This window comes from Melozone crissalis, unplaced genomic scaffold (genome assembly GCF_028551555.1).
Source record: "Melozone crissalis strain CALT ecotype California unplaced genomic scaffold, PUWL_Pcris_2 ptg000231l_1, whole genome shotgun sequence".
NCBI lineage: Eukaryota > Metazoa > Chordata > Aves > Passeriformes > Passerellidae > Melozone > Melozone crissalis.
Window position 1 is genome coordinate 1,121,010 of NW_026535993.1, and position 23,837 is coordinate 1,144,846.

Consider the following 23,837-nt stretch of genomic DNA (forward strand, 5'->3'; position numbering starts at 1 on the left):
GGTCCAGGGGGACCCTTGGAGGTCAGGGAGGGGAATCTGGGGCCCGTCGGGGTCGGGGCAAGTACTTGGGGCACTCGAACGGGGCTCTCTGGGGCGCGGGGGGTGATGGGAGTTGTAGGCGCGGGTATCATATGGTTTAACAGAGCCAAGGAGCATCACGGGAGTTCTGGGCGCAGCTGTAATGGCTCTCGGTGGGGCGCGGAGCATGACGGGAGATAAAGTCCCGGCTGGAATAGCGATGGACGAGCGCTGCAGAGCATGATGGGAGCTGTAGTCCTGGAAGTGGCTCGAACACGATATTTGGGGGTCCGGGACGGCACTTGGAGGACACTTTTGCATCCGAGCCGTGACTGGAGATCCTCGGGGGAACTTAAACGGTTCGCGAGCCCTTGCAGGGGAGCTCGGGGACCTCTGACCGGGCTCTTTAGGACGCGGGGCACGGCAGGAGTTTTAGGCGCGGGACTGTGTTCTGAGGGGCTCTTGGGCCGCGGGGGATGAGAGGAGATGAATTCCCAGAAGTGGCTGTACCAGGCATCTATGGGGTTGGGAGCACTCAGGGGGTCCGAGGAAGCTTCTGGGGGGGGTCCCGAATGGGCGGTGAGACGGCACTGAGGGATCCTGGAGGGTCTGGGGGACACTTATGGGAGAGATGGGGGCGGATCCCGGGGTCCTGTGGAGCACGGGAATGACGGCCATTGTAATTCCGGCTCTAATACGGCTCAGTCGGGCCGCGGGGCATGACGGGAGTTGTAGGCAAAGAGGAAAGATGGCGCCAGGCTTTGGCACCGCCCCCAGGCCTTGATCCCTTGTGCTGATTAGCTGCTTCAGTGATGGGCGGGAGCCTCGGCAAATGGGATACGGTGGGGGCAGGAACATCCCATTCGCCCTTATCCAGTTCATCATCAGTACAGCCCAGTAATACTGCAGTGCCCCTCCAATCCTTCCCAGTACAGCCCAGTCCCTCCCAATACACCTGAGTTTATTCCCAGTCCCTTCCAATTCCCCCCCAGTTTCACCCAGAGGATACCCCCGTGTCCCCAGTCTTCCCCGCAATGTCCCCAGTGTGCCCCGTTTGCCCCAGTATCCCTCCCAGTATGTCCCAGTGTACCCCCACAGTCCTTCTCAGTCCACCCACATTCCCCCTCAGCATTCCTCGTGTTCCTAGGATGTCCCTGTCTTTCCCAGTGTCACTCCCAGTATGTCCCAGTGACTCCCACAGCATTCCCAGTGTTCCCCAGTATGTCCCAGACCTCCCCAGTGTTTCCAAGGACAGTTTAATTTCTTTCAGTGGCCGTGGCAGCCAAACCCAGCAGTGGGGTCAGTGCAGTGCCCATGGCCACAGCCCCTTGCAGTGGCCCCGTGCAGCTTGGGCTGATGATCCACCCTCACAGCTGGCCCAGGGCAGCTCTGCAGTGGCTTTGGTGGCACCTGGGGCTGGCACACACCTGAGCAGTGTGTCTGTTTGCAGTGAGGAAACTCAGGAGTTTCAGATTGCTTCAAAAAATCCCAAAAAGGGCAAACCCCTCTTAGGCTGAGTGCAGCCAGCTCTGCAAGCACAGCAGGTCTCAGGGGAGTGAGGACAGACAGGATGGGGCTGGGCAATGTGGAGCAAGGTTGTCCACACTGGGTCAGAGCTCAAGGCACAGCTCCTGTGAGCAGGCCAGAGCTGCTGAGGAGAGACCCTGGGTCAATATCAATCAAAGAATGCTGCAATCATCTCTGATGTAAAGAGAAATAAATTAAAATACTTCATTTCAAATACGAATGTGTATTTCTTACAAGTTCTTTGAAATCTTTCTCAATAACATGACTAGCAAAAATTTAATGATCCTCACAGGGCATTGATGTTGTTTACATCAGACTCAGTGACTGAGAGTGACTTCAAAAAACTTCTCAAGAACTCAAAGTTAAATTGAAACTCCAAAGTTCCTTGAAGTTTTAATGGGTCCCAGTGAGGGACATGACTGAGAAAGTGTCCCCAGGTTCCAGTTAGAGCAGAACACTGGAGGCAATGATGACAGCTTGGGGACAAACAAGGCTAAGGTGTCTCTGGTGCTGAGCAAAGCTGGATGTGTTTGAGGAATACCAAGGGCCAAGGGCTGAGCCCCAGCCCCTGGCCAGGCAGATGCTGTCCCTCCCTCCTTGCTCAGGGCTCTTGCCGGGATGGGCACTGGCATGTGGGGATGTGCAATGGCAAGGGCAGGAGCATGGGGCGGCCCCTGCCAGGCTGCTGAGCAGGGACAAAGAGGCAATGAGGCCCCAGGCCTGCAAGGGTCACTTGTCTCCTGCTCCTGCCTCAGGCCCAGGCCCAGCAGCCATGGCCAAAGTGCTGCCCAAGTTGGCTCTGGCAGGGCTGTCTTGCAGCTGCTGCACATGCCTGTGCCCTGTGCCGCCCAGGCTGTGCTGCGGTGTCCCTGCCCTGCGCCTCTGTCCCTGCAGGCTGTCGGCATCCCCCGGCTGCCCCACCTGGCTGGGCGCCTCCTTTGCTGACAGCTCTGCCTCCTGCCTGCCTCTGCCTGCCCACACAAAGCCTGGGGCTGATACCAAAAGGGTTCATTCCATGTTTACCCTGCCTGTGAACTTTCAGCACAGGAACAAGTCATGCAGGGGCTGCTTCCCCAGCAAGGATGGCTGGAAGAAAAGAAGAAGACATCTGGCTCAAGGGTGCAGGGATAGAGAAAACAAGGACTGAATCTGGGAACTTGGGGTGTGTTTTTTGGAAGTGGGTAAATTGTAATTCATATTTAGGGTCTGTATATAAGGAACACCCTGGTACAATTACATGTACACATATGGTTAGGAGTTATCCCATTTTGGACCTTAAGCCTGAATAAATGATTCCCTCTTAAATAGCAAATTAGTGGTAGGGAGCCTTATTCTGATATTTCAGAGATTTGGTGATAGTGGTCCCTCGCAGACCCAAGGAGTCAGCTGTGACACTGTGCAAACTCATGGAACAAAGGGTCCATGGTGACACAGCAGAACCCCACAGAACCAAAATCCATTTTGGCACCTTCGGGCCACATTGAACCAATGATCCATTGTGATGCTGTGGATCCAAGGAGACCATTGTGACCTGAGAAACCTCTTGGAACCAAGGGACCATTGTGATGCAGGAAGGCCTGGTGGAACCAGGAGCCAGGAGCAGGAGACAAGTGACCCTTGCTGGCCCGGGGCTTCATTGCCTCCTTGTCCCTGCTCAGCAGCCTGGCAGGGGCCGCCCCATGCTCCTGCCCTTGCGTTGCACATCCCCACATGCCAGTGCCCATCCTGGCAAGAGCCCTGAGCAAGGAGGGAGGGACAGCATCTGCCTGGTCAGGGGCTGGGGCTCAGGGTAGGCCCTTTGCATTCCTCAAACACATCCAGCTTTGCTCAGCACCAGAGACACCTTAGCCTTGTTTGTCCCCAGCTGTCATCATTGCCTCCAGTGTTCTGCTCTAACTGGAACCTGGGGACACTTTCTCAGTCATGTCCCTCAGTGGGACCCATAAAACTTCAAGAAAATTTGGAGATTGATTGTGACTTTAAATTCTTGAGAGATTTCTTCAACTCTCTCTCAGGGACTGATGTTCAGGGACTCAGCACCCAACCCACAAGAGAAGTCCTTGTGCAGTGTCTCTGCTGCTGGGATGGGCCAGGCTCCTGGCACAGAGGCAGCTCCTGGCAAGGGCAGCAGAGCTGCAGAGAGACAGCTCTGGCCAGGAGCAGCTCCTCTCCCAGCCCAGCAGGGCTGGGGCTCTGCCTGCAGCCACCCGGGCACAGCACAGAGGCACAGAGAGAGCAGAGGCAGCCTGGGCTAGGAGGGTGATTGAGCTCTTGCCAGGGGACAAATTTTCCCAGGGTTTGAATGAATAATTCTCTGCCTCTAGGAAAGTTAAAATTCCATTCCTGGAGGCTTCTCCTAAGGCTGGCACATCCCACAGTTTCCATGATCTTTTGCAAGCCCTCACCCAGTTCTTCCTCCTCTGCAGAGGAGGCGGCCATAGGGCAGACAGGGGAGTATCTGCAGGCGGCAAGGGCAGGCAGCACAAGTGACGAAGAGGTTAAAGGGGTGGGGTGGGAGGACAGGAGAGACCACATCAGGGGAGAAATCTGCACAGCCCCTGGACACAGTGAGTCTCTGGCTGCAGAGCAATGCAGGTGAGTTCCTGGAAGTGTCTGTGACAATGCCAGCACTGACAGGACCTGTCAGGATGGCTCTCCTGGATGTCCTGGTGTGGAGCAGAACAAGCTCCAGAGTGAGGCTTCCCTGCTGCCCCCTCAGAGGCACAGGACAGGTCCCTGCACAGGCAGAGCTGCCCCAGGACCGTGGGGTGGAGATGGGCTCTGTGAGCCCTGGCAGGGAGCGGAGCTGGGCACAGGGAGACGCTGCTGGCAGCAACAGCCCCACTCAGCAGAGACACGGGCAGGGAGGGACAGGGAGCTGCTGCCACAAATGCTGACCAGGGGGATGTGGCACCTTCCTGCTGTCCCTGTGGCTCAGGCACCTTCCCCCAGCAGCTCCTCCCTGGGCTCCTTTCCCATCCTAAACAGAGCCCCTGCCCTCATCCCACGGGGGCTCGGCTGTGCAGAGCCCCTGCAGCAGCCAGAGCCCAGGGAAGGAAGGACAAGCCCCTGATTTCCATCAGTCTCTATGTCCCTGCTGTCCCCTGGCAGGAGCATTGTGACATTTCTCTGCCATCTCCAGGTGCCTGTGCTGTCCTTTTTGCCACCATTGGGGTTTCTGAGGCAGAGCCAGGGTTTGGGGCTGGCAGGTGCCCGTCCAGGCAGGGACCCCTTGGATCCTGCTGCGGAGATGTGTCTGTGGGAGCAGAGTGCCCAGGTGCCCTCAGGGCCGTTCAGCTCATTCCCTGGGTGTCCTGCAGGGCTGCAGGGTGCTCTCCAGAAGGGCACAGCTCTCCTGTGCTGTTTCTGGGCTGCCTGGGATCCCCATGGAGGAGACAGCTCAGTGGCAGGGCCAGGGAAATGCTGCTGGGCAGCTGCACCTGGGCACTGCAATGATCCCTCTGTGCACCACCCTGGCAGGAGACAGCTGAGATCCTCATGAGGCACCCCGGCAGAAGGTGAGGACTCTGTCCATCTGCTCTCTGCCCAGAGCCCTCTGCCCTCAGCACTGCCCTGTTTCTCATAGGGGAACTCCTCTGGGTGCCTCTCCTTCAGCTCCAAGCTGCCAGCAAGGGGCAGCTGAGAACAGCCCTGATGGGCAGAGCTGCTCTCTTGTCCCTGCACTGAGAGACCATCCCGGTGCCTCTCACACCCACACGGATTCACCTGCAGTGCTTTAGAAATGTCAGGGATTTCAAACATCCACAACCACTCCTAACTGTGGCAGGTGCAACTGGATGAAAAAAGACAAGGACTTTCCTCAGCTCAGTTCTTCAGATGGGCAAATTGCAAACAGCAGGACTGAAAAGCATTCTGGTGTTTCAGGAGTCCATTTAATTGGTGATCACCCAGCCTTCTCAGTTGCCTCTCACTGAACAAAAAGAAGGAATCCTCTGGAGCCTGTTTGGGAGCCCCTGGTCTCAATGCCTGAAAAACCCAGGTCCCAGGTGAGGAGAATGCAGAGAAGTGGTTCCAAAAAGAGAGATCCTGAATGTTGAATTGCTGTAGGATATGCAATATATCTTGCTCTGTGTTGAGCCCGGCTCTCTCCTGCCTTTTCCTCCTCAGCAGAAAACCATTTCCTAAGGCAGCAAATGTTCAACAGCAGCTCCATCAGGCACTTCCTCCTGCTGGCATTGGCAGACACGCGGCAGCTGCAGCTCCTGCACTTCTGCCTCTTGCTGGGCATCTCCCTGGCTGCCCTCCTGGGCAACGGCCTCATCATCAGCGCCGTAGCCTGCGGCCACCACCTGCACACGCCCATGTTCTTCTTCCTGCTCAACCTGGCCCTCAGCGACCTGGGCTCCATCTGCACCACTGTCCCCAAAGCCATGCACAATTCCCTCTGGGACACCAGAGACATCTCCTACTCAGGATGTGCTGCACAGGTTTTCTTCTTTCTCTTCTTTATCACAACAGAATTTTCCCTCCTGACCATCATGTGCTATGACCGGTATGTGTCCATCTGCAAACCCCTGCACTACGGGACCCTCCTGGGCAGCAGAGCTTGTGCCCACATGGCAGCAGCTGCCTGGGCCAGTGCCTTTCTCAATGCTCTGCTGCACACAGCCAATACATTTTCCCTGCCCCTGTGCCATGGAAATGCCCTGGACCGGTTCTTCTGTGAAATCCCACAGATCCTCAAGCTCTCCTGCTCCAAATACTACCTCAGGAAAATAAAAGTTTCTGTTTTCACTGTCTCCATAGCTTTTGGTTGTTTTGTGTTCATTGTTTTTTCCTATGTGCAGATCTTCAGGGCTGTGCTGAGGATCCCCTCTGAGCAGGGACGGCACAAAGCCTTTTCCACCTGCCTCCCTCACCTGGCTGTGGTCTCCCTGTTTTTCAGCACTATCGTGTTTGCTCACCTGAAGCCCCCCTCCATCTCCTCCCCATCCCTGGATCTGGCAGTGTCAGTTCTGTACTCAGTGGTGCCTCCAGCCCTGAACCCCCTCATCTACAGCCTGAGGAACCAGGAGCTCAAGGCTGCAATGTGGACACTGATGACTGGATGGTTTCAGAAACAATAAACTGCTGGCCAGTTTCTGCAAGTCACTCCTCATAAGAGTCATCTTTGATAGTACTTGGGTTTGGTCGTTTGTTCTTTTTATTCCTTTGTTTTAGTTTTTAAATATTGTCCACAAAGGCATGCCATTGTTTGTGCCATTTCTCATTTTGTTTCTCTCCATCTTCCCTGTGGCCACAGATTGTACCAATAAGGTCCTGTGCTCTCAGTGGCTTTAAATAAACTAAAGGATCTCCCAGAAAAGTTTTCTGCAGAGATACCCATTTCCTTGCCTACTATGGACCTGCAGCAGCAATGTCTGTGTGCAGAGCTGGGGGTATGTCAGGGGCTGCACAGCAGCTATGCTCCTGCTGGCCACACCACTCCTAATCCAGGCCAGGAGCCATTGGCTTTCTTGCCCACCCGGGCACAGTGCTGCCTCATGTCCAGCCTGCTGTCCATCAGTGCCCCAGGTCCCTTTCTGCCTGGCCGCTGTCCAGCCACTCTGTCCCCAGCCTGTAGCGCTGCAGGGGTTGTTGTGGCCAAAGTGCAGGACCTGGCACTTGGTTGTGTTCAACCTCACCTTGTTGGATTTGGGCCCTGGATCCAGCCTGTCCAGGGCCCTCTGCAGAGCCCTCCTACCCTTGAGCAGATCCACACTCGCACTCAACTTTTGATATCCCTTGCTTCATGGGCCCCTGGAGTGTCACAAGGGTCTCCATGATTCCAGGAGGTTCCACAGAGTCACAATGGCCTCTTGATTCTAAAGGGCCCCTCGGTTTCACAGTGTTCTGTGTTCTCCCTGGACCCCGCAGTGTCACAATGGCCTCTTAGTCCCAAGGGGCACCACATTGTCAAAACTGTTTCCTTCATTCCATGAGTGTGCTCAGTGCAAAAATGGGCTCTTTGTTCCATGGGGCCCTGCATTGTCAGAATGGCCCCATTGTCACACAAGGCCGCACAATGTCACAACAGTCTCCTCATTTCTACAAAGCCACACAGTGTTACAACAGTCTTCTGAATTCCATGAGGCGGCAGAGTCCCAAAATGGACTCCTTGGTTTGATTTAGCCCTGCACTGTGAGAAGAGACCCTTGGTTTTATGATGCCACGCAGTATCACAATCATCACAGAATCACAGGCTGCAAAAGACCTTGGAGATCAGCAACTCCAACCTGTGACCCAACACCACCTTGTCACCCAGACCATGGCACTGAGTGCCACATCCAGTCTTTCCATAAACACCTCCAGGGACAGCTCCAGTGAGTCCATCAGCTCCCTGGGCAGCCCCTTCCAATGGCCAATCGACTTTTCTGTGAAGAACCTGTTCCAAATGTCCAGTCTAACCCTCCCTTGGCACATCTTAAGCTGTGTCCTCTTGTCCTGTCACTGTTCCCTGTCAGAAGAGCCTGATCCCCCCTTGGCTGCGCCCTCCTGTCAGGGAGTTGCAGAGGGTGAAGAGGTCTCCCCTGAGCCTCCTCTTCTCCAGGATAAACAACCCCAGCTCCCTCAGCCACCCCTCATAGGACTTGTGTTCCAGACCCCTCACCGGCCTTCTTGCCCTTCTCTGGACACGCTCCAGCCCCTCCATGGCCTTCCTAAATTGGGGGCCCAGGAATGGACACAGCAGTAGAGGTGTGGCCTCAGCAGTGCTGAGTGCAGGGGAAGAATCACTGCCCTGCTTCTGCTGGCCACACCATTCCTGATCCAGGCCAGGAGCCATTGGCCTTCTTGCCCATCTGGCTCAGCAGGTCCCCAGCTGCTTCCTTCTGGATTTCAGGGGGGCTGTTCTGCTCCCTGTGCCCATCCACCAGCTCAGGAGAACACTTGTCCTGAGGGCAACCTGTCCTAATGTTGAAAACTGGGGCAAAGAAGGTGTTAAGCAGCTCAGCTTTTCCTTATCCTTAGTTACTCTACTCCTCACTGCATCCAATAAAGATTAGATGTTCTACTTATCCGTCCTTTTGCTATTAATTTATTTTTAAAAACATTTTTTAATATTTTTCACAGAAATGGCCTGGTTAAGATCTAATTGACCTTTCACCACTCTACTTTTCCTTCTGCATGACCTAACAACATCCTTAAACACTTCCTAAGATGCCTGATCTTCTTTCCAATGCTGATTCACCCTCTTTTTTCCTGAGTTCCCACAAAAGTTCATGCCCAGCCAGGACAATAATTTTCCTCTCTGGTTCAACTTCGGCACAGAGGGACAGGCTGCTCCTTCCCCCTTAAGATTCCTTTCTTGAGGTGTATCCATCCTTCCTGGACACCTTTGTTTTTAAGGGCTGTTTCCCGTATAAAATGAGTACCTGATTCAGTACTCTCCAAATCTGCATCCTGAATCCAAGGTCTGCCCTCCCTAATTCCAGTGATAAAGTTTTGTTGCTGCCCCTACTTCTTTCACAGAATATTGGAAACTTGATTATTTCATGGTCACTGGACGGAGGCAGCCTTCAACCACCATATCTCCCACCAGCCCTTCTCTGTTTGTGAACAGCAGCAGACAGAGCTTTCCTTGGGAGTGGGATTGTTACCAAAAATTTGGCACAATAATATAACTCCATTACCCCAGTGTAGCATTAAGAAGCAGCATTCTTTATTTGGCCAGATGCACAGGGGGATAGCTCTTCCCAAAGCCATGCATGCTGAGGGCAGGAAAATTTCTGTTTATATTCTGTATTTTGCACACATATTCATTGATTTTCCTGAACTAAACAAACGTATGATAATCATGTCTCCAAAATCATTAACATATGTCCCCTCCCCTTTTGCATGCATTCTCCTGTCCTGGGGGGTCTCTGGTGGTCCCTGGTGCTCATGGACCCCAATGTTCCAGTGGGCCTGGCTGAGATGGCAGGACACTGAGGCTGGTGAATTTCAGTTCTCCTTCTCACACAATGGGCATTGTGTGGTTTCCACAGGCCTGGGGTTTTGGAGAACCAGCATTGTGTGTGTTCACCTGGTGTAGACAATTTATCATCTGGTAACATGAGATCACAGAGTGGGCTATGACATTACAGAGTGAGTTATGTGATGTCATCAAGCAGCTACGGCATCATAGGCTGTCTCTGTGACATCACAGAGCCAGCTGTGAAACCACAGGGCAGAGGTCAGACATCATAGAGGAGATAATGACAACACAGAGTTGGCTGTGACATCAGAGACCATCTGTGTGACATTGATAATGAGTTGTGACATCAGAGAGCAGGCTGTGACATCACGGGGAGGGGGTGGGAGCGTGACGTCACAGAGCGGACTATGACACCAGAGGGTTGGCTGTGACATCAGAGACCATCTGTGTGACATTGATAATGAGTTGTGACATCACAGAGCAGGCTGTGACATCACAGGAGATCTGTGTAAAGTCACTGGGTTGGTCACTCTGCCCCAGCTCCCCCTCACAGTTTCCCCCCAGAAGTCCAATGCTGCTCATGCCCAGCAGGGTCCCTGTCCCCCTGGTGCAGTAAACACCACAGGTTTAGCAAAGGAGCCATGAAGGATCTGAACAATAGGAATGCAGACACAGCAGCAAAGAAGCTTCCTGACTCCATGGACATCTGCCCTATAACCTATCCCTATAGCCATGTAAGTCAATATTTTGTTAACCCTACTATTGGTCACTTATGGTCCCTCTAACCCTTTGCCATTGGTCAAGATTGGATTGGGGCCAAGGCTATAAAAGTAGCATATTGTACCCCTACTAACTTAGAAGAAGAAGAAGAAGAAGAGCTGAGACCCTTCACGGACCCCTCCAATAAAGCCATCTTTGTGGAATGGCCAGTGTCTTCTTCTTTCTCCTCTCTTTCCGTCTGCTGAAGCCTCAAGCCAAGGGCAAGCTGCCTAGCAAGCAAAGCTGAAATCATAAGAGCTGGCTAATCACTATAAGAGCTGAATATCCCCCTGCTTGCTAGGGGCTGACCCGCGACCTTAATCTAAGCGAGCTGGCCTCTGGCACTCCGTCCCCTTGGGGGCTGAGCTCTGGAGCTGTAATACCTTGCCCTAGGATAAGACCAATTAAGGCTTCATTACCCCGGAATCCCCCCAGCCCACCTAAAGGCACAGCCCCCCTCAAGGATGTTCCTAAAGATCAACCCCAAAAGCTGACATGAGGACAAGGGGCAAGGGCCGGGTGACCAGGACATCCGGGATGTGGATTATCCAGGTCACTGGGGCCTGGTTTGGGGTCCCAGGACAGGAAAGATGTCTGGCAGCTGGAGCAGGGCCTGGGAAGGGCCTCCAAGGTGAGGCTGGAGCCCTTGGGCTGTGAGCAGAGGCTGAGGGAGCTGGGCTGGTCCAGCCCAGAGCAGGGAAGGCTGAGGGGTTCCTCATCCCAGCCTGGCAGTGCCAGCCAGGAGGGGATGGAGAACACAGAGCCAGGCTCTTCATCGGGGGGCCTGGGGGGAGACAAAAGCCAATGGGTGGGAGGAGAAAGAGGGGAGATCAGCCAGGACAGGAGGAGATGAAATGAGTCAGGCTGGTTTCAGCATTTTCTCAACACCAAAAGCAGCCTGAAACCCTTCTCCATGTACCACTGACAGCTTTGCAAATCAGGAACTGTTCAGGCTGCTTTGCCCCTACTCCAGGATGGGCATCCTGATACAAGAACTTCACTGTGTTTATATCTATCACAGAAACATATTTTTCTAAAAGATATTTTAGTATGGAAATCACTTGCGGATGGTGGACATGTCAGACGCTGCTGAGACCATGCACATGGCTCAGGGAAGAGCATGATTGTTATTGAATTGTGTCCTGTTCAACCATGGTCTGTTGGCCATAAAGAGAAACTTTCTCTGCTCTGAGTCCCACCAGTTCCTGACCGCCAAAGGACACAAACCTGGTGAGTTCTGGCTCCCACTCCAGTGGTGGCACTTGCACCTCCCTCCATCCCCAGAGCAGAGCTCCCTTGTCCCAGAGAGTCCCTGGCAGTGCAGGGATGAAGGAAACAGGACAGGCTGTGGGGATCAGGGGCAGGGCACAGCCAGGGATTTGGGGTGGTTGTGAGCCCAGGGCAGGACGTGGCCCTTGGCCTTGGTGAACCTCATCCCATTGTCCTGGGCCAATGGCTCCAGCCTGGCCAGATCCCTCTGCAGAGCTTCCTGCCCTCCAGCACAGCCACACTGCCACCCAGCTTGGGCTCACCTGAGAACTGACTGAGGGTGCCCTCGATGGCCTCATCCAGATCAGCAATAAAGAGATTTCACTGACCTGGCCCCAATCCTGAGCCCTGGGAACACCCCTGGATGTGACTCCATTCCTCAGCTGCTCTGAGTGACAGGGGTTGGATGAGGGAAATGGTGGGGAGGGGGTAGAGACAAAATGTGATTGATTGCCAGCCATGAAGGGTCTTGATTTTCATATCTGTTCAGACTGCATGAGGAGGGGCTGGGGATCAATATCTACTGGGGATTGCTGATACCAATCTATAAACAGGAAAAGAAAACTAAACACGACTAAATAATTCTATCTGCATTGTTTTCAATATCGTAGATTCACTTTGAATACACTTCTGAAATTTGTCTAATTAAGCGCAGAAGAACTGAAGATTTGAATTATTCCCTCGGCCTTCTCTTGTTTGGGTGTTTTGAAAAAATGTTTATGAGCCTTTGTCACTGAATTCCTGAACTGAAGAGCTCAACAAAGAAGAGGCCTCTGTAAAAGTAAAATTTATCACACGCCTACAAGGTGCTGAGGATCCATCCTCATCAAAGCAGAAATGAACAGAAATGGGCACAGCTTTGTGGCTGGCCCAGCTTTGGGATGGGCCCTGGGCCTGGAGCAGGAACAGCTCTTGAGGGCCCCAAGGCCGGGGCTCTTGTGCTGCCCTGGGCAGATGGGATGGCAGCAGGGGCTGCAGAGCTCTCAGCATCTCCTGCAGAGGAGAGCAGGGCACCCAGGGAGCCTCCTTTCCCTTGGCCAGGCACATTCCCCCATGCTGGGGCTGAGTCCTGTGGCAGCTGCAGCTGCTGCTGTGCCCTTGCCAGGGGCTGAGGCCGTGGGGCAGTGCCCAGAGCAGCCTGGTCTGAGCAGAGCTGTGGGGCCAGAGCCGGCTGGGCTGGGCTGGGGAGAGGCCCTTGGTGCTGCCCAGAGCTCAGGGCAGCTGGCAGAGCTTGCAGGGAGCTGGGCTGGGCTCAGAGAGCCCGCCCCAGAAACCATCAGTGTCCATCTCAGCCTGGCTGAGCGTGCAGGGGCCAAGAAGAGCAGCCCAGGGTCTGCAAGTTCTCTGGGTGGGAGCTGAGCTTGGGAGCCCTTGAGCCCTGCCAAGTGCTGGGGCTGCACCTCCAGCTCCAGAGGAGATGGGACAGATGAGAGCAGGGACAAATCATTCCTGCTGGATTCTTTCTTGTGTTTGCTTGTACAGTGACCAGGATCCATATTTAGAGGAGGTGTTTTGTGTCAGATAACACTGGTAGAGTGAAAAGAATAATATTATGAACCAGAAAATAATATTTCATGCATAAGACACGCTGAGGAAACAAAAGACACATATGATCAGAAGAGCAGCTGAGTTTTTTAGAGGATGAGAGACCCATTGATGTTCAAACCTGTAGTCAAACCTGTTCAAATACTTTCCTCAGGCCTTTCTTGAGATGAGAGGTGACCAACAGAGGCCAAGGCCAGCCAGAGCTCTCTGTCCTGGCAGCTTTTGTCATGGATTCCCTTGCATATAGGGAATTTTTCAGAGGGAGCATCAGTTTTGACTGTGAGAACCTGGGAAGACAGATGGTTCTTTTCCACATTAAGGAAAGCACAGAGTCCCAGTTCTCCAGGGGCTGATGAGAGGCAGCCCTCAGCATTCTAAGATCAGCTGGACCTTTTCAGTGGCCCCTGGGAGGCCAAACCAGCCAAACCTGTTCCATCTCCCCTTGGTTCCATGAGGCCCTGCAGTGTCAAAATGTTCTCCTTGCTTCTGCAATGTGGCCCTGTGCTTCCATGAGACCGTGCAGGGTCACAGTGGCCCTTTGGTTCCGTGGGGCCCCACAGTGTCACAATGCTCTCCATGGATCCACGGTGCCCTGCAGGATCACAACGGCCCTTTGGTTCCACGAGGGCCTGAAATGCAGCAATGGCCTCTTGGTTCCACAAAGTCCTGCTGCTTCACACTGGCCCCTTGGGACCATACGGCCCAGCAGAGCCACAGTGATGGCCTTGGTACCACGAGGCCCCACAGTGTCACCATGATCCCCACAGGAAGGAAACCACACAGCCCCAGTGTTTCAGGAGCTGATGAACTGCAGTCACCAGAGGCCAAGGCCAGGCCTGTCTGTCTGTCCTGGCAGCTTTGTCTTGGAGGAGCTCTTGGATATTGGAAATTTTGAATGTGGAATCCCAATTTCAGCCATTTCTCCCTGGAGGAGAAGGCCAGTTCTTTTCCACAGAAAGGAAAGAATGGAGCCCCTGTGCTTGGAAGGCAGGTGAGAGCCAGCCCTCAGGAGGCCAAGGCCAGCCAGACCTGGCTGGACAGGCAGCTTTTGTGTAGAAGCAATCAATGGATATAGGACTTTTGCAGGTGGAATCCCAATTTTAGCCATGAGCACTTGTAAAAACATAGTTCTTTTCCATAGGAAGGAAAGGGTGGAGCCTCAGTGTTTGAAGGCAGGTGAGACCGAAATTTCAGGAAGACCAGGTCAGCCAGACTTGCTGGCAATGGCAGATTTTGTCTGGGAACAATCCCTGGATATTGGGAATTTTGGAGACGGAATCCTTTTTTGGCCATGGATGCTTGAATGAGAAGGGCAGTTCTTTTCCAATTGAAGGAAAGCCCAGAGCCCCAGGGTTTCAGGGGTACAAGAGAAGAGACCTTCGACATGCCAAGGGCAGTTGGACCAGTCAGACCAAGCCAACCAGACCAGTTCCCTGTTCCCTTGTTCCATGAGGCCCTGCAGTGTCCCAGTGGTGGTGTCATATTGGATCCTTGGTTCCATCAGGCCCAGATGTGTCACACTGGCCTCTTGTTTCCATGGGGCTCCAGTGTCACAATGGTCCCTTGCTTCCATGAGGCCTGGCAGTGTCACAGGGGTCTCCTTGGTGCTGCAGTGTCACAATGGACCCTTGTTTCCATGAAGACTTGCAGTGTCACAGGGGTCTCCTGGACCCATGAGGCCCTGCAGAGCCCCTTGTTTCAATGAGGCATCAAATTGTCAGAATGGCCTCCAGGATTCCATGAGGCCCCACAATGTCCCAATGGACCGTTGGTTCCATGGGGTCCTGCAATGTTCATGGATCCTTAGTTCCATGGGGCCCTGCAGTGTCACAATGGCCTCCTTGGTTCCATGGTGCCACACAGTGTGACAACTTCCCCTTGGTCTGCCAAGACTCCAGAGTGTCACAATGGTTCCTTGCTTGCATGAGGCCTTCTAGTGTCACAATGGTCTCCATGATCCCACAAGGCCTTGCAGTGTCACAACAGACCATTGGTTTCATGGAGCCCCAGAGTGTCACTATGGTCCCCTTGGCTCCACAAGGCTCTGAAGTGCCACAATGGCCCTTTGGTTCCACAAGGCCTCCAAGTGTAAAAATGGCCTCCATGGTTCCATGTGGCCACGCTGTGTCACAATGGACCTTTGGTACCATGATGCCCCAGAGTGTCACAATGGTATCTTGGTTCCGCAGTGTCAGAATGGACCCTTCATCCCGTGGACACCCACAGTGTTCACTGCAGTCCCCTTGATTCCACCAGGCCCTGCCATGCTCTAATGGCCCCTTGGTTCCACTGGGTCCCAAAGTGTCAGAACAGTCTCCATTGTTCCATAAGGCCCCGCAATGTCACTGTGCTCCCCTTGGTTCCACAGGGCCCCACAGTGGAACAAAGGACTCTTGGTTCCATGAGGTTCCTCAGTCCCAATGGTCTCCTTGGATCCGCAGTGTCACAATTGCCCCTTGGCTCTGTGTGGCCACTCTGTGTCACAACGGCTCATGGTTCCATGAGGCCACACAGTTTAAAAAGGGACCCTTGGTTCCATCAGGCCTTGCTGTGTCACAATGGCCCCTTGGTTCCATGAGGTTTCTCAGAGTCACAATGGTCTCCTTGGATCCGCAGTATCACAATGGACCATTGGTCCAATGTGGCCCCAATGTGCCCAAATGGATTTTGGTTCCATGGGGTTCTGCTGTGTCACAATGGACCCTTTGTTCCATGAGTTTGCACAGTATCACAGCTGACTCCTTGGTTCTGTGAGGAACCACTGTCACCAACTCTCTGAAATATCAGAAAAAGGGTCCTGAACACTCATTTGCTATTTCAGAGAGTGTCATATATTCAGGACTGAGCTCTAGTGAGGGATAAATCCTAATCTTACTTGGACATGTAATTCTACCACTGTGTTGCCTATAAACAGTTAGTAAATGCCACTTAGAATTTACCCACTTCCATAAAACCCACCTCAAGATCCCAGATTCCCTCCTTGTTTTCTCTATCCCTGCACCCTTGAGCCAGATGTCTTCTTCTTCTCTTCCAACCATCCTTGCTGGGAAAGCGGCCCCTGCATGTCTTGTTCCTGTGCTGAAAGTTCCCAGGCAGGGTAAAAGTGGAATGAAGCCTTTTGGTATCAGCCCCAGGCTTTGTGTGGGCAGGCAGAGGCAGGCAGGAGGCAGAGCTGTCAGCAAAGGAAGGGGCCAGCCAGGTGGGGCAGCCGGGGGATGCCAACAGCCTGCAGGGACAGAGGCGCAGGGCAGGGACACCATGGGACAGCCTTGGCTGCACAGGGCACAGGCATGTGCAGCAGCTGCAAGACAGCCCTGCCAGAGCCAACTTGGGCAGCACTTTGGCCATGGCTGCTGGGCCTAGGCCTGAGGCAGGAGCAGGGGACAAGTGACCCTTGCAGGCCTGGGGCCTCATTGCCTCCTTGTCCCTGCTCAGCAGCCTGGCAGGGGCCGCCCCATGCTCCTGCCCTTGCCATTGCACATCCCCACATGCCAGTGCCCATCCTGGCAAGAGCCCTGAGCAAGGAGGGAGGGACAGCATCTGCCTGGCCAGGGGCTTGGGCTCAGGCCTTGGCCCTTGGCATTCCTCAAACACATTCAGCTTTGCTCAGCACCAGAGACACCTTAGCCTTGTTTGTCCCCAGCTGTCATCACTGCCTCCAGTGTTCTGCTCTAACTGGAATCTGGGGACACCTTCTCAGTCATGTCCCTTAGTGGGACCCATTAAAACTTTAAGAAAATTTGGAGTCTAAATTTAAATTTGAGTTCTTGAGAAGTTTTTTGAAGACACTCTCTCAGGGACTGAGTCTGAGTCTGATGTAAACAACACAAAAGCCCTGAGAGGGTCATTAAAGTTTTCCTAGTCCACTTATGGAGAAAGATTTCAAAGAACTTGTAAAAAATACGCATTCCTATTTTAAAGGATGTATTTTATTTTATTTCTCTTTACATCAGAGGTGATTGCAGCATTCTGTGATTGATATTGACCCAGGGTCTCTCCTCAGCAGCTCTGGCCTGCTCACAGAAGCTGTGCCTGGAGCTCTGACCCAGTGTGGACAACCTTGCTCCACATTGCCCAGCCCCATCCTGTCTGTCCTTAGTCCCCTGGGACCTGCTGTGCTTCCAGAGCTGGCTGCACTCAGCCTAAGAGGAGTTTTCCCTTTTGGGGGATTTTTTGAAGCAATCTGAAACTCCTGAGTTTCCCCACTGCAAACAGACACACTGCTCAGGTGTGTGCCAGCCCCAGGTGCCACCAAAGCCACTGCAGAGCTGCCCTGGGCCAGCTGTGAGGGTGGATCATCAGCCCAAGCTGCACTGGGCCACTGCAAGGGGCTGTGGCCATGGGCGCTGCACTGACCCCACTGCTGGGTTTGGCTGCCACGGCCACTGAGAGAAATTAAACTGTCCTTGGAAACACTGGGGAGGACTGGGACATACTGGGGAACACTGGGAACGCTGTGGGAGACACTGGGACATACTGGGAGTGATACTGAGGAGGAGTGGGACAACCTGGGAATACGAGGAATACTGAGGGGGAATCTGGGTGGACTGGGATGGACTATGGGGGTAGACTGGGACATACTGGGAGTGATACTGGGGCAAACTAGGGACACTGGGGACATTGCGGGGAAGACTGCGGACACTAGGGCATCCTCTGGATGAAATTGTGGTGAACTGGAAGGGAGTGGGAATAAACTCAGGTGTATTGGGAGGGACTGGGCAGTACCGGGAGGGGCTGGAGGAGGGTGAATGGGCTGTTCCCGCCTCCTCCACATCCCATTTGCCGAGGCTCCCGCAAATCACCTACCGCAGCCAATCAGCACAAGGGACCCGGTTTTGGGGGTGGTGCCTAGATTGGCGCCTTTCCTTTTTGTCTACAACTCCCATCATGCCCCACGGCCCGATTGAGCCCAATTAGAGCCGGAATAACAACTCCCGTCATGCCCGACGCTCCACAGAACACCGGGATCCGCCCCCATCTGTTCCATAAGTGTCCCCCACACCTTCCAGGATGCCGCAGTGCCCCCTCAGCGCCCATTTGGGACCCCCCAAAAGCGTCCCTGGACCCTTGAGTGATCCCAACCCCACAGATGCCCGGTACAGCCACTTCTGGGAATTCATCTCCTCCCATCCCCGGCGGCCCCAGAGCCCCTCAGAACACAGTCCCGTGCCTAAAACTCCTGCCGTGCCCCGCGCTCTTAAGAACCTGGTTAGAGCTCCCCGAGCTTCCCCTAAGGGCTCTCGAACCATTTAAGTTCCACAGAGGACCTCAAGTCGCGGCTCGGACGCAAAAGTGTCCCCCAAGTGCCTTCCCGTACCCCCAAACATTGTGTTCGAGCCACTTTCGGGACTACAGCTCCCATCATGCTCCGCGGCGCAAGTCCAGCGTTATTCCAGCCGGGACTTCATCTCCCGTCATGCCCCTCGCCCCACCGAGAGCCTTTGCAGCTGCGCCCAGAACTCCCGTGATGCTCCGCGGCCCCGTTAAACCGTATGATACCCGCGCTACAGGAGTCTCTGAAGCATCAGAGCCTCCAGCCAGGCTGGTGATCGCTGCATTTATGCACAAGAATCGGCCCGGGCACAGCAGGATCTGCTCATCTCGAGGGCTGCCCCGAGGCCCCACCTGGAGAGCTCCCAAACATTTCAGTCCCACAGTTAATTTCGAAGGTGACTAATTTTTGTTAATTTTGGAGCTGGTTCATTTTGAGGGCTCTTGACTGAGCTCAGTCACTTGGTTTCAAGTTGATGGCCTGTCTCAGACCAGCCTCTGCTCTGCTCTGTGTGGACAATGAGATGGGAGAGTCCTTGGGCCACCCAGGGGTCCAGTGACTTCGGTGCTCTGGTTGTCATCAACAGAGCTTTGTTTCACTGCTTCAGACCCTCCCTCTCCTCTTCTCCCCGGCATTTTAAATAATCCTATTTTCAAAGTCACCTGCTCTGCTCTTCATGTCTAAAAGCAAACCAAAAAACCTGAAAGGGAAAATACCTTTTTTTTTAGAAATAGCTTTATTTTAGACTTTATTAGAAAATATAGTCTTTATTGCATATATTTTTCTCATGTATCTTTCCTTAGCTGTGCATTTTGGTTTCAAAACAGAGTAACTTAATTACTTAATTAATCCAGCATTTGAGACTTGAAAAGTGAGTTTAATCTATTCCCTGCAGGCACCCAGGAGAATTTGTTGTCTCGAGGCTCCCTCTGTAACCAGTAGAGACAAGAGAACATTTGGAGGCTGGGTGCTCCCATCTGGCACACAAAGCAAAAATTACAAATCTCTCACTCTGCACTTGGGTTATTTGCTATCAATGGCAATGAAGGACTGCATGGGAACAGGTGCATTTTGGTGCAGACAGGAGACAGCTCAGATTGTGACACTCTGTGTGGATCCATAATAAATTCCAGTCCTCATTTGGAGCACTCAAAACCCAAGTTATAATTGGTCCCTATTCTGCCCTCCCCACTCCTTTCCTGACGAGCCAGAGAGGGAAAAGCTGTGGAAGAAAGCAGAGGGTTGCAAAAGAGATACTTGGGATTGCTTATTTTGGAATCAACAGATCCTCAGGGACTCCTGTCCAAAGGCAGGTACTGAAAAGTAGAAACAAGGAACTTCAATGTACAGATTGGATGTAATTTCACAGTTTAGTGTTTGCGCTGTAGATGAGAGGTGTTTGGCACATGGGTGTGACAGATTTTGCAGTAGGTCTGAGTGAGCTGGGAATTTCCCACGAAAGGGGGGAAATAGCCAAGAACTCTTTAGAATCCTCTGTTCTGGTGAAAGAACTTTTTGGGAGTGTTTGGAAAAGGTAGAAAGAACACAATAAACCCCTGGCGTCTCTACCTGAAATGGTAAACAGAACAATCAGGGTGTGAGAATTGTTTGAAGCACGATCTCTGTGCTCTATAGCAAGACTGCAGGAAAAGAAAAAAACAGAGAAGGAAGGATAGAAATGTTTGTCCAGACTGTGAAATTTTCCCACTTGTTTTTGCCATGTTCCTGTCTCAGCAGGATGAGCTGGAATTCAGCATGGGACCAGAAAATGAAACAGCAGTTACTGAGTTCATCCTAGAGGGTTTTCCAGAGCTGGATCCAAGGCTGCAGGTATTTTTCTCTCTGGTCCTTCTGCTCACGTACCTGACAACAGTGATGGGGAATGCAACCATCATTTTCCTCGTGTGTGTGGATCACCACCTGCAAACCCCCATGTACTTTTTCATCAGCAACATGGCCTTCCTGGAAATCTGGTTTACATCCTCCACAAGCATCAAACTGTTTGTGATGCTGAGTTCTGGTCAGAACACTCTCTCACTTAGCAGCTGCTTTGCCCAAAACTATTTCTATTTTGCTATGGGCTGCACAGAGTTCATGCTGCTCGTTGTCATGTCCTTTGACCGCTATGTTGCCATCTGCCAACCTTTGCTCTATGCTGCCATCATGAAGCCTCAGCTCTGTGTCCGCCTGGTTGTTGCTGCTTGGATCCTCAGCTTTGCCCTGCTGAGCTACCGGCTGCTCTTCCTCTCTGAGCTGTCCTTCTGTGGCTCCAAGATCCCCCATTTCTTTTGTGACAACTCCCCCTTGTTCAAACTGTCCTGCTCTGACACCAGCCTGCTCTGGAAAATAGACTCTGTCTTCTTATCCTGTGTTGTGCTGGGTTCCTTGTGTTTGACTCTGGCATTTTACATCTGCATCCTTTCCTGTGTTCTGCATCTTCCAGCAGCCTCTGGGAGGAAGAAAGCTTTGACTGCGTGTTCTTCCCATCTCATCACCTAATCCATTGCCTACGGGAGCTGCATTGCTCTCTACACACGTCCTGCAGAATCTGTTTCCTTGAGCACCAACAGAATTGTAGCTCTGCTGAATACAGTCCTGTACCCATTCTTAAACCCATTCGTCTACAGCCTTCGGAACAAACATGTGATCCTGGCCCTGAGCAAATCCATTGCAAGGGCAAGAACAAAGCTTTTCCCCTAACCATGGTGCATTTCTGGAAAGCCATCCCAAGAATCTGGTGTCATCTGTTACACAATAGCAGTGCATGTGAGTGCAGCCTCCAAACAGGGCTGCCTCAGGTCAAGAGATAAGAGACTCATCTGCACACCCAGACATGGCACCGACAATGGCAAGAGGAGAAACTCAGTTCATTCTCTGTCCTGGCTGCTCCCAGGACCATTTACTGGAGAGCCACCAGCTCATTAAGGGCCAATCTGCGTAACAGAGAAGAGTTCAGAAGAACAGCGGCAAGTGACAATCCAAATTACAGCTCCTGGGCGAAGGACATCTTGTCCAGCTCCTTCCCTGGGACAGCCAGCAGCCCCAGTGTCTAGGTTTGGAATCGCAAAGTCACTGAGAGCAGGTGGGGAAGACTGGGGGGAATTGGAAAGGGACCGGGAACGAACTCAGGTGTATTGGGAGGGACTGGTCTGTACTGGGAGGGACAGGAGAGGGTGCATTGGCTGCTCCCGCCTCCACCGCCTCCCATTTGCCGAGGCTCCCGCCCATCACAGCCTGCAGCCATTCAGCGCCAGAGGCCGGGGCCTCGAGAGGGGTGCCTTGGGTAGGTGCCGTATGTTCTGGTTTTGCCTACAACTCCCATCATGCCCTGCGGGCCGATTGAGCCCAATTGCAGCCAAAACAACAACGCCCGTCATGTCCCGCGCTCCACAGAACCTCCAGGATCCCACAGTGCCCCCTCAGCGCCCATTCGGGACTCCCATAAGCACCCCCGAACCCCTGAGTGCTCCCACCCCCACAGATGGCCGGTACAGCCACTTCTGGGAATTCATCTCCTCTCGTCCCCCGCGGCTCCAGAGCCCCTCAGAACACAGTCCCGCGCCTAAAACTCCGGCCACAACCCGTGCCCTAAAGAGCCTGGTTGGAGCTCTCCGAGCTTCTCCCAAGGTCTCCCGTGCCGTTTACGTTCCCCCAGAAGATCTCAAGTCGGGGCTCGGACACAAAGGTGTCCCCCAAGAGCCGTCCCGGACTCCCAAACATTTCGTTCCAACCACTTCCAGGACTACAGCTCCCATCATGCTCCGCGGCGCACGACCAGCGCTATTGCAGCCGGGACTTCATCTCCTCTCATGCCCTGTGCCACACCGAGAGCCATTGCAGCTGCGCCCAGAACTCCCGTGATGCTCCGCGGCCCCGTTAAACCGTATGATACCCGCGCTTACAACTCCCATCACCCCCCGCAGCCCAGACAGCCCCGTTCGAGGCCCCTAAGGGCCCGCCCGGATCCTGAAGGGCCCCAAATTCCCCTCCGTGTACTCCAAGGGTCCGCCTGGACCCCCAAGTGCTGCCCCGGACCCTGAACTGTCGCTCAGAATCCCTGAGTGCCCCTCCAAGTGCCCACCCGGCTTCCCCAAGTGTCCTCCAGACCCTCAAGTTCTCTCTGAATTCCCTCCCCAGACCCAAAACTGCCCCAAATGTGCCCCAGAAATGTTTCCGGGAACCTCGAAGTGCACTGCCCCCCCAACCCTGTCTGAGAAAAAGATGATAAAAAAGATGACAAAAAGACTACAAATATACCTAATTAACGTAAAGAGAAAGAAATAAATAGCCAATAGAAATTAATTAATTAATTCATGAAGGGAATTGTGTTACTTGGAACCAATGATGAATAATTTTCTTGGTTGCTAGAAATGTATCAAATTTTAATATAAATATACAAATTAGGTAATAAAAATATTGTCTAAGACTATCCTAAATAAAAATAATATAACTCTAATTTTGTTATTAATAAATTTTATTTATAAGGAAAAATGCTTAAATTTTTCTTTTTTTTTGGGATGTCAGTCCCAGGTGGGCGTTGTCAGACATGGTGAGACTGGGGGTGAGGAGCCGATTGTCCAAACAGGCTCAGCCTGCAAGGGGCTCATTCTTCTCCATGCCCAGACCTCCTAAGGAGACATTCAGCATCCAGATCACCTAGGGAATGCTTCTATCCCCTCTTCTCATAACTAAAAAATAAAAAAATTCTGATGTGATTAAAAAAACAAAAATCATGAGGTGCATTTTGACATCTTCCTCCTGAAGATAACTCCAAACTGACTCCAATCACTCTACAAGCCCTGGAGACTCAAAGACAATGGAAGGGAGACAAAGAGCTCCTGAGCGCTTTCTGTATTTTAATCAGCCCCATGCTGGATTTGGGGCTGGGTCCAGGAGCCTCAGGCACGCAGAGAAGGATGGAGAAGCTGCTGAAGGAGTCAGCAGCAAAACTGCAAGTGCCTTGGAGCATGGCTGGGCCCCAGTGAGGGCAGGGAGTGCCCAAGGCTGCCCAGGGCCTGGTGAGAGCAGATCCTTGAGGGCAGGATTGCAGGGAGTCCAAGGCTGTGAGCAGGGAACTGCAATGCTGAGCAAGGCCTGGCTTGGCTGCAGGAAGCAGAAAGGCCAAGCCCTGAGCCCAGCCTGGGCCAGCAGGGCCTGTCCCTCACGGCTGCCTCGGGGCTCTTGGTGGGCCAGGGGGATGTGAGGGGCAGCAAGGACAAATGGCATCAACCTGCAGCCTCTGCCAGCCTCTGCAGGGAGGCTGAGGGAGAAGCAAAGTGCAGCCCCTGCCAGGAAAGTTCCTCCTGTGGGGCCTCCAGAGGCGCTGCCTGAGGCCAGGGCACAAAGGCCTGGGTGCCTGTGGCCCTGCCAGCCCTGCCCAGCCCTTGGCCATCTGTCCTGCAGGCTGTGCCCCCTGGGCGTGCTGCTCCTCTGCCCTGGCCGGCTGCACTCGCCCATCTCGCTGTGCCCCAGCATTTCTCACCCAGTGTTGCTGTGCCCTCTCTGGGCTCCCTGCACCCAGTGCTGCCGGCT

General features: G+C 53.3%; 2 protein-coding genes across 2 annotated transcripts; both read left to right on the top strand.

The window, feature by feature from the left end:
• Positions 1 to 5,810: 5,810 nt before the first annotated feature.
• On the top strand, positions 5,811 to 10,663 carry LOC128949389 (olfactory receptor 14J1-like; the record flags this gene model as incomplete). The annotated part of the gene is made up of 2 exons (XM_054294250.1): positions 5,811 to 6,587; positions 10,655 to 10,663. Coding segments are annotated over 2 exons (786 nt in total), but the record flags the coding sequence as incomplete, so codon positions are not given.
• Positions 10,664 to 20,060: 9,397 nt separating this feature from the next.
• Positions 20,061 to 21,005, top strand: LOC128949441 (olfactory receptor 6M1-like). The gene is given in 1 exon segment (XM_054294302.1): positions 20,061 to 21,005. A coding segment is annotated over 1 exon segment (945 nt).
• The last annotated feature ends 2,832 nt before the right edge of the window (positions 21,006 to 23,837 follow it).